We start from the raw sequence: 11,263 nt of genomic DNA, 5'->3' as shown, positions 1-11,263 counted from the left end.
GACGGTGTATTGTACCATCGGGAGTTTGATTCAAAAACTAATTTTTTTTTTCATTTCCATTATTGCTTTTTATTTTTTATTTCTAAATTTTGATCTCAATGACCTAAAATTTAAAACATAATAATTAAGTAAGTAAAAAAATTTCACATAATTTCAAAAAAGTTTTCACATAATTTCAAAGCAAACAATGTTTATATATATGAATAAATTCACATAAATTTTTTGTTATATAAAAAAAAGATAAGTACGCTAGAGAATAATGTTTACATATATGATATAGTGGTCCACAAAAATATGTCTTGAGGAACATATAGGAGAAAGTTTGATTACATATGTTGTGAGCTTGTGACCCCAAAATGCATCTCCAAAGCATCAAATTTACCTACATTTCAATTGATTTGAGACGTTATAGCACATTATTGTATTAAGATTAAATGTACGAAAAAATTTCTACTCACCCCACACAACATTCAAACTTCATAAACATAACAATTACCAAAAAAAGAACTTAATAAAATAATAATAAATCATTGGAATCCTCAATACATATATATATATTTTTCAATCCTTAGAATCCTCTGTACATAAAATTTTTATCAATGAAATTCAAGTTTAAAAAAACCAGCTACCTGACAATAACTCCATATGAAAGAAAAGAAACATGGTTTCCAAAAATCACAAGATAAATTCGGTTTCACTACAACAAGCTGGGACCAAACATTCTGTTAAAAGAAGGTTCAAACTAGAAGGCAATGAGACGTGATAAAAATGGACACATCAAACAAACACAAACACGAAGTAACAATCATCCCTGCCCCACAGAAATGATCAAAACTAAACAAATAAAAACTTCAAATATCAATTGTTGAAAACAATAGTCAACATAAAAACATAAACAATAGCAAACACAACATATAGAAGGCATAAACTTCATACATTAAAACATCCTTATACATTGAACAAATGATCAAATCAGAAAAGGGTTAAAGAAATTTTGGGCGAAAAAACCAAAAGGGTACCGCATAATGTTAACGCGAAGATGATGTCATAAGTCGAATGATCCAAGAGAAGGACAGACGAAATCGAAGCTAAAGGCATCAGCGAAGTCGACCGACATATGTGAAGACAAAAACAGACGAAGAGGAAGACATACAAGGATGCGACGTCGTACAACCGATGATAAAGATAGACGTAGTTAGCAAGAGACGGAGAGACGTATTGATAGCTTGTAGAAATACAAGCTATTATAGCTTTTTACTTAGAATTATGAGGGCTAACAAGCAGAATATGCGTTGATAATACTAAGAATTCATGTGAAAAGTGAGCTTGTGTCGATTAGCACTGAAAATCTCTACTAACCCTATATTATGCGTTATTCTGCGTCAAAATGTCTATTTTTGTAGCTATCGCAGGAATCGATCGCATGCGTTGATCCTAGAACATCACAAAATTGATCGCATGCATTGATCTTCATGAAGACCTGTTCGTCGCGTGGAATGCCACAGCTACAGAGTGATAACCGTGATAGAAGGTCGATCTCAAAATGAGTGGAATGCGTTGATACTTTAGGGGAAACAAGCATGAATGCATACCTTGGGAGTATCAAAGGGATAAGATGATGTTGACATTTCACCTACCGTGTTAGAAGTGGTAGTGATTCAGAGCGAGACCACCAATGTTGTCGGCGTTTAAGCTCTATAAATAGAGTCTTAGAGCTCAAATTCAAGGTATCTGAGCTTCTTCCTTAAGGCAGATCCTTGTGATCACAGATCAGAGCATAAGCAGACACTCTTTGAGGATTCTTCACCTCCACAACCCCTTCCAAGTGACGATCGGAGTTATGCCGGAGATAGAGCTCGAGAGAGACTTCTCCACCATCCATCAATGGCACCAGTAGCAGCATTGATGCATTTCGGATGAAAAACAAGAGATTGTTTTCATCTAGCCTTCCACTTCTCCTCTTATCTCTGTATTGTATTACATTTTGGCTTAAGACACTAATACATTTTGTAATAAATGCATCTCTTAGTTCCTTCAGCTCCATATTCTTCATCTCCTTCTTCTTTATCATCGTTTACATTCATCGCTTAGTTATCAAAGGTGAGCATACTCAGTCATGTTCTCTAGAGATATGACGCATGTAGCAACCCACCGAGAGGTGTGCGTTGCGGGAGTATAGTGAGTTAATCTTCTTTGCTTGGTGTGAGGCGGTAGCAACGCTTGTCTATAAGCCGTCGTAATGCTTGTCTGAGCTGATTAGCCACGACTAATTGCCTGAGAAGGTAAGTAGTGGAACACACGAAAGCAAAGTAAGCTTTGTTCCTAGAGATAGGTACAATCTTATGCTTGACGCAACCATGCATTATAGAGATATAGGCATGCGGTTGGCCACCGAGAGGTGTGTGATGCGTTAATGTCGCAAGTTGGGATTACTTGAGCAACTTAACATAATGAACCTTATTATGCATTAACAGTTGTTGCATCTCTTCCAATTCTCATAGTTAAACTTTCATTGCTCAATCTGTTTAGTTAGGAGTAGGAGTAGCGCATAATCCTTTAACTTATATCTTTTTACTTTTATTCATCGCCTCAAACGCATCACTTCACAAACATTATTGAGTTACAAATCACTGTGTTTGACCTCGGATCATCCCGAGAAACTTGCGTTCTCGTTATAATTGACGAGAAAGCGAGAAAACTTGTGACAGGAGTGCATGGTCATCGCATACATGCTTAAACACATATTGTATATTTTCTAGTCCAACGCATGACCATCGACGCATGAAGATCAATGCATAGCATAAGACACATATTTTTCCTCTCTCTCCTTTTCCAACCATCACGTATCAACGATGAAGAGAGACGTAGTCTGTTGGAGACAGAGAGAAGGATCGGTGATGAAGACAGACGAACGATTGAAGAAAGGAGACATAGAGAGAGGCGCGCTGAGATCAAACAAAACTCTAAGATTTATGTCGATTTTCAGATCTGAAACAATTTGGAAAATTTAAACCCATCTTTCAACAGGTTACATGTCCCATCGGGAGGCATGGATTTAACTCCCGATGACTTAATTGATGCATAGGGAGTTAGAGCCCTAACTTCTGATGGGACATGTAGTTCGTCAAAAGTTGGTATAAGCTCCCGACGGGACAAATACGACATTAGAAGCTGGTACAAACTCCCGAAGCCCATTTTATGACGTCGGAAGATAACCTCTCTCTTTCAACTTCTGATCTTCCGACGGTTGTTTTGTGTGTCAAGAGACACTTTTTCTTGTAGTGAGTGTAGGGACTAATCTTATAATTTAACGTTTTTTCCTTTTATTTTTTAATTTGCCTTCCTCTTAAATTATTATAAATTTTAATGCGCAAGAACTAAACTGTTATACACTAAAGTCTTGAAACTAAATTGTTATCAATTTAAAATTATGAATATTAAATCGTTACAGATAGAAATGTGGTTGGGATCAATAGGGTTTTCAACCCTTTTTAACCATTTTATATATATTACAATTAGTAACTTAATTTCAATTAAAATAAGATAATTTTAAAGAATACATGTATATTAGTTATTTATATATTTTTAAAAGACAACATAGGAAGGTAGGAGGATGTGAAACTCCAGTCTCGAGGGAGGCAATATATGTCGATTATCACTAAAATAAACTCACTTTAGGAGTCATCCCTTATTTATGGTTGAATCACATATGCATGCAACACACACTCATTCGCCAAATAAAATACAATAATTTATATTATAAAAATTCAACAAATAACCAATAGTTATACCTTTCATGTAGTCAAAGATTGAATTCTCTCATCTCATATATGTTGTCGAACTAAAAGTACACTATATATATATTAGGACTTAATCACACATATGACAATGTAGTAGCTTTTATAACTTTGTTTTCTCTATAATAAACTTATTGTTTTTCTCGAACTTGAGTCGTGTGACTTGGCGTTTTAAATAATTAGGTCAATGTTTTTTAAGTAATGTATTGTCTTACAAGTCATCTAACATTTTATGGACTTCGATTTCTATGTTACTTCATTGTTTTGTTGTTTCAATTTCACAATTAATGGATTGTCAATGTCATATACGCAAATTTAATGTTAGATTTTATAATCAATGCTAATTTAATGTTCAGCGGTCTTTTAGGAAATTTAAATTAACTATTATTTATGGTACATTAAATATAGTTAATAACTAACTTGATCTAGATATTTTAAATTTTAAATTTAAAATAATTTGAACGCTGATCGATGTAATTAACATGAATCTCTATCGTTAAGTTAAAAAGGCTTTTTCTTTAAACAAAAAACTATCTATTTAACTAATAAATTTATAATTAATACTTTATGTTATCTTAATTATTTGATATAATTAAATTATTTTAATTATTAACATGTCAACATGTTTTTATTGAGATTTACTTTAAATAAATTATTAATTAATATAAAAAGTTATTATTTACATTTATTTTAAATAAATTATTAATTAATATAAAAATATTTGTTTGATAATTAATATAACGATATACTAAATAATACACATTCTATTTTATGATCAGTCAATTTGTTCTCGTACATTCAATCAATCGATTAGATTTTTTTTAACAAATGCCATGGAATCTATACATATTATATTAGAAATATAATTTTTACTAGTTAACAATATTGAACAATTATTAATACAATTTTAATATTTTAAAAATCTAAAAGAAAAGGGTAAAGAACAAATATGCCATTTGATATGATGCTGGTAAATTGGCATCTTGAAATTCCATGCTGCAAAAAAGCATCTAAAGTTTGATAAATGTCTCCCCTACAGGCATCGTTAGATGTCTGGACATTTCAAGATAGACTAGATATTTCACATTATTATAAAATAAATTAGGTAATAATCTAGGTAACCATCTCATGAAAATCTTGGATTTCCACTAAATAAATGACTCTTTAATTCTCATGGAACAATATGTGCGATTTAAATGAGTATTTAAAGTTTAGGACATATTTATGACCTATCCCAATGCTGAATGAGAAATTTTGATCAATTTCGAATTGTCACATCAATTTTCAAATCAACTGATGAAACTACAAGTTATTAAATTTGGGACAAATTACAAGTTGACATCTGTTTGGAATTGAAATTGAAGACAGAAAATTGGCGGACTCTGGTGATGTCACGTGCATTCGTTATGATCATTGGATTAGATAAATTGGCTTGGTCCAATTGGTTCATAATATTGGGGGCCTCAATTCAATTGAGCTAAAAGAAATAGGCTCTTTCAACTCAAAACACTAACCAAGCTAAAAAATCAAATTAATTAGGCCTAAGGATATCTAAGCCTAAGCCTGCATTGTCTCATGGAAACTCTATAAATAAATGAGCTCTCTTTTATTGTGTGAATTCATCACTAAAAAACTACCAAAAAGCTTTGAAGATAATTCTCCAACTATTATAAGACTTTATAAGCTCTTAAAAACTAAACAATCCTTACAGAGTTAAATTCTTGAAGACGTTTAGGTGTTTGGAGGCTTTAATGGAATGAGTTTGGATTGTAATGTAATAAAAAAACTCATGTTTGGAATGAGTATTTTGGGCCTAATTTTTAATACCCAACTCATTTCGTTTCAACAATTTTCAACCCAACTATCTTTCCCACAATTTTCACGTTTTATGATCCTATTTTACGTTTCATCGTCATTTTCTCACGCATTCCAACACTCATCTGATTTTCAATAATCCTGAATACATTCTAGCCTCCCAAATAGCCATTTCAAGCACAAAAAAAAAAAAAAAAAAAACACAAAATTTTGATCAACAAGCCAACAATCTAATATATAATATCAACAAACTCAAGAATTTGATCAAGTGTACGAGATCAACAAGCATAAGGCTAATTTTGTGTACAAGATCAACAAATCCAAGGTTTATCTAACATTTGAAATCAATAAACCCAAAGTCAATGCAACATATAAGAACGACAAATCAAATTCATTCCAGCCATCAAGTCAAGTATGTATGAAAGTGAAAGAGAATTAGAAGATAATATTAGAGATTCAACACACTCACGCTAAAATCAATACAAACTCAAGTACATTATGGATTAAATTTCTACATTAAATTTTATAAGTTAACCAATTTTGAAACTAGAGGAATGAAATTAAAATGGGCTTGATCCACTTTTGTTTTTTTCTTTCGGACGTGAAAGGGATAAGATAAATTGTGAAAATTCATTACAATTTATGTTTTCTAATTTCTCAAAAAGGAAAAACATTTTGCCTCGGGCATTAACCGCTATAGTATCAGTGTATCAGACCATCAGACTGATATTGCCAAAACAGCGCAAATGACGGGGCCTACGCATGTGCCATGTGTCAGCCCAAATCCAAACCATTGAAACCGGAAACCATATGAGCGACAACACTCGAATATTTCTCACCTTCTTCTTCTCCTTCTTCCTTCTTTCCCCTCTCCACCCCTTCTATTTATACCCAACGCACCGGAGCTCCCAAACTCAAATCCCCCCATTCCCATTTCAACCTTCTTCCTTCTTTACCCTTCCAATGGCGATGCCTAAGTTTGCTGCTCTCTTGCTCTTGGCCCTCATTGCCCTTTCCATGCTTCAGACCACTGTGAGACCTTCTGCTCCGCTGCCTTACTTCTCTTTTCCTTGTTCCCTCTGTCTTTGTTCTTCACAGAACTAACTCTGTTTTTTTCTCTTTCTTGTTCGATTCGTTTCTGCAGGTCATGGCCGGCAGCGGTGGTCGAAACAGGGTAAAACTCCTTTCATAGTACTAACTTCCCTTTCACCCGAAATCCGGGTTTCCAACTCTGTAATCTTCCATTCTTTTACCGTTGCGGCATTTCGTCGAACACTTAAGATTTGCTCTCTTCTTTGGTTTGAAATGGGCTTTCGTACTCTTAATTTACTCATTTGTTGTAGATCACGCTTTCAAGCTCTTAAATCGCTTATTTGCCATTGCGGCATTTTGTCGAACACCTCGTAATAGTTGTACTCATATTTTAACTTGCATTGATCTTAGCTTTGAAAATGGGCTAAACTGGAAAACACAAACCTCTCCTTCTACTCCCCTGCTAATGTAGATCAGGCATTAGAATTCTAAAATCAACAATTTTTTTGTCAAACACCTTGTAATTGTACTCACATTTTGATGTACATTGTTCTTGGCCTTTTTTTTTTTTTTTTTCCAGAACCCTTACGGACCAGGGAGCGTCAAATCCTTCCGTAAGTACTCTCCTAATTTCCAATGGTGGTTTGGGTTGGATTAGCTTGGATTTGTCTAAAATGGGTTTGAAAAAATTTGACAGAATGCCCAAATCGATGTGCTACTCGATGTGGAAGAACACAGTACCACAAACCATGCATGTTCTTCTGCCAAAAGTGCTGCAGGAAGTGCTTGTGTGTGCCGCCTGGCTACTATGGAAACAAAGCCGTTTGCCCTTGCTACAACAACTGGAAGACAAAGGAAGGAGGACCCAAATGCCCTTAAAAAAAAAAACCCAATTCATTTCTCCTTTTATTACTTTTTGCATTTTGCTGCTAACTCCATCCCTTTTGTTATGTTTTTGTTATGATTTTCTATGTTGGAGATGGGAAGAAAAAGAAAGAAGAGAGAAGAAATTTGTTTTCCTAAGTGATATAGTGTATTTTGGGTTACTTATTATAAGTTTATAATATATGAGCAATTAATGAAACATCTTGTTTCTAATTTAGATGTGGTGTCAATTATGTGGTGTTTTATTGGCTTTGAGAACCTGCAATAATGATTAAAGACAGAATTCTAATTCTTTAATCTTTAATCTCTTATCTTTCACTGTTTCCATGTGACACTATCATAATTAGTCAATACTCTGTCCTCTGCCTCACATGGATGGATTGGATGCCACTGGCAACCATATTCACCTCTTTTTTTTTTTTTTTTTTCCATTATTCTTACTAAATTATAATTGATTTATATCTTAAAAAAATAGAGAGGAAGAAAAATGGTTTCGTTTTTTTCTTTTCATTTTTTTTTAATAAATTACTCGGAATGGATCTTGATTTATTTCTCTTTTACTCTCACTTTTTGCGTTAAACAAAAAAAAAAAAAAAGCAAATGACAATAGATGTGAGATTGGAAATGAGCCGCGAGAGCAAAAGTCAAAGGGTTGATAGCCTAGTACGACTAATAATGATATAAATTAAAGGTAAAATAGTTAGGTTTTTAAAAATGGGACAAATTCTATTGACAATTATTTCTAGATGAAATTTTGGAAGATGATTGTAAGCACTCAATATATGTCTCACACAACGTTCTGACACATTCATAGACAATAGTAAAGGTAACGTAAAGTAGAATAAAACAAAAAATACCAAGATTGTTAACTCAGTTCGATGATAACTCACCTACATTTAGGGGGCAATATGCCCAGGAAAGATAATCCACTAATGTTAGAAAATTAAGCAATTACAACGTTGTACTTATCTGTAAAGTAACAATATTATAGTGACACTCGTTCAGCCTGACTCTATCGAACACCTAGGTTCTCCTTAGATGTGAGAATCCCTCTCTTGAACTTAGGTTCCCCCTAAGTATATGAACATTAGTGATGAAACAATTTGGCTTCCACTAAGTGAATGAGACTCCTCTAACACAATGATATCTTTTCTTCTACTTGTAAACTCCTTCACAAGAAAACTTAAGATCCTCCTAAGTAATGAGAACTCCCTTCCCAGTGCAAAGCAACTTAGACTCTCCCTAAGGCTTGAGAAAACCTTCTCGATGAACAAAGTCTTAGACTTCCTCTAAGACCAAATAATCTTCATGAACAGTGATAAGAATCAACAAAGAACACACACAACAATTGAAACACAGAAAACTTCATCTTCACGTAAAGAGAAAACACTCTTACAGAATAAAAATAATAAAATAGGCTCAAATAATGAATGTGCAACAACTTTACCAAACGATCTTCTTGAACACAAATAGCACAATGGAAACAAGGGAAATAATCCCATAAAAAATCGTCAGCCCATCAGAAAGAAAAGTATTCCATAAGAAATATTCTATAGAATATGATAAATAAGAAAATAAATATTCTGCAGAATCAGCCTAAAAAGACAATTTCTAAGACAAGATCCATCTGGGACAAGAGAAGAGATAACTCCAGAGAGCTCAAGAAAATAAAGCTAGAGAACTTAAACAAATATATTTAGCCGATATCATATTTCTAATAAAATCCTCCTTTGGCTAAGATATATTTTGTTTAGCACAGAGCAAAGCCAACACCACAACTATGATATCCATTTACAAGTGACGGCATAAAAATTCAATTCAAATTTGACAATCCTTTTAAAAAAGATAAAGTTCAAAAGAAAAAGTCAGATATCCAGTACAACAACATACCCAACAAAACAAATCAACAACCTAGCCAAGATCAGCAGTTCAAAACTAACAACCCAAAACACAAACCAACTCCCCCTCTGTCTTAAAGAAAATATATCAAGAAGAAGGCCCAGCCTGATCCAGATCCACAGTAGTCCGTCGCATCATGGACAACAAAGTAGTGTTGCTTGCGTTTGTGATTTGAAGCACGATAAAAAACATCATTAGGCATCGTAAGATCTGCTAAAAGAGAATGCATGAGACTGAGACCAAAGGAAAACTTGAAAAAAGCAGCACTAGAAGCTCCTTCTATAGTACTAGAAGAAGGCGGAACAATGTCTGGAACATGATGACCTTGAAACAGTTTATAGTTGAAATTCAGTAGACCAGGATTGGTACCAAGAGGCTCGTCAGCAGAAATGAGATATGGCTTTTGGGACAAAAGAATTCCACAAATCAGACGAGGATATGGGATCGACAACAGTAGAAGATACCATTTTCTTTTGACCTTGAGTAAAGGCATGGGTGACAGGCCCCTGAATCTCTTCAGTGTCATCACCTAAACTACTTATTAACCCCTTTCTCTCTAGAGAGTTCAGAAGCAACATCAACATCTTCTTCATAAAAAAATTCTTGAGATGACTCAGAACTAGTCTATGTATCCTCAACAAAATCTTTCATCTTAGACAAAATCTGACTAAGGGGGATATCATCTTCAAATGAGGGATTGAACATATGAGATTTATTAGAAGGCTTGGCAGAACACTCACCTTTCTCAACACGATCATGCTCAACAGTAGTCGCTTCAGAATTTTCATCCTCAATATGCACTTGATCAGTATGCTCATTAGTAGACAGTAGAATATTGAACTCTACACCCAGTTGACTATCGAAAGTAGCATTATTAATGGACAAGGCAACATTGTCAGAAGCAACCACACACTTTTTCCAATCACATTTTGAGTTTACCACACATTCAACAACACATCAATAGAACCAGGCACAACAGTAGACACATTCTTTTCACCGACAATATCAGAACTAACCATAGGCTCATAAACAACACGATCTATTTGTGCAGAAGGACTAGTTTCATTCAAGGTAATATCAGAACTAGACTTAGTGACATCTACATTTATAGTACCAGGGCTAGGAACAACAACAATATTAACATATCATGCCTTAGCAAGAGAAGATATAGAAAGCTTAACCTTTTTGTTCAAAGTTGTTGGGGATGATGCCCTAAAGTCTCGTGTCCTGTATATTGTAAACATATTTTGTACAAACGCTTGTGATATATAATATATGATATTATCTTCACTTCTTGATTTTGCATAATGGATGTTTTATTTGATTTACCAAACCAATAAACTAAAATCCTTGGTTGTCTTTATGTAACTTAAGCATGTATGTAGTGACATACAAATGGATCATGTCTTAAGAGATAACCAAAATGGTCTGTAGTATTTGGATACAAAAGAGAAACCTTATCCTAGTAACGCTACGGATGCGGTCCGCTTTGTGGAACAAGTTACAAGTGTTGTGACTTGCTACAGATAGTCTAATCCTGATCATTCATGTGGGGACGTGCGAGTGGGAGCGTCCTATACAAAAGAGTTGTATAAAACTTGACCACGAAGTGTTAACGTCTTGTTTTATAACGTCGTTTATGACAGAGACTTCACTTCACTAGGATGACCATAGGTAACATGACCTTAATCCTGAGTGAGTTGGGAACTCCTTCCATTGAGGGCGGTCCTTTGACTTGCATAGGTGTGAGTGGCCAGGTCGCTGAGTCAAACCTACCACTTTGGGGATTCTTCTGATTGGGAGCTGGGAACTCAGCTACACAAGATGGAATTCAC

The 11,263-nt window shown here is 34.3% G+C and overlaps 1 protein-coding gene across 1 annotated transcript; it reads left to right on the top strand.

The window, feature by feature from the left end:
* Positions 1 to 6,433: 6,433 nt before the first annotated feature.
* On the top strand, positions 6,434 to 7,746 carry LOC120090155 (gibberellin-regulated protein 4). Its single transcript, XM_039047674.2, has 4 exons — positions 6,434 to 6,644; positions 6,757 to 6,786; positions 7,225 to 7,258; positions 7,342 to 7,746. The coding sequence occupies exons 1-4, from the start codon at positions 6,576 to 6,578 to the stop codon at positions 7,521 to 7,523; spliced, it is 315 nt and encodes a 104-aa protein (XP_038903602.1). The 5' UTR covers positions 6,434 to 6,575; the 3' UTR covers positions 7,524 to 7,746.
* Positions 7,747 to 11,263: the final 3,517 nt, after the last annotated feature.

Source organism: Benincasa hispida, chromosome 11, assembly GCF_027475165.1.
Source record: "Benincasa hispida cultivar pf3 chromosome 11, pf3_genome.v1.1, whole genome shotgun sequence".
Classification (NCBI taxonomy): Eukaryota; Viridiplantae; Streptophyta; class Magnoliopsida; order Cucurbitales; family Cucurbitaceae; genus Benincasa; species Benincasa hispida.
The sequence above is the reverse complement of the archived record's forward strand: the minus strand, read 5'-3'. Positions and strand labels throughout refer to the sequence as shown.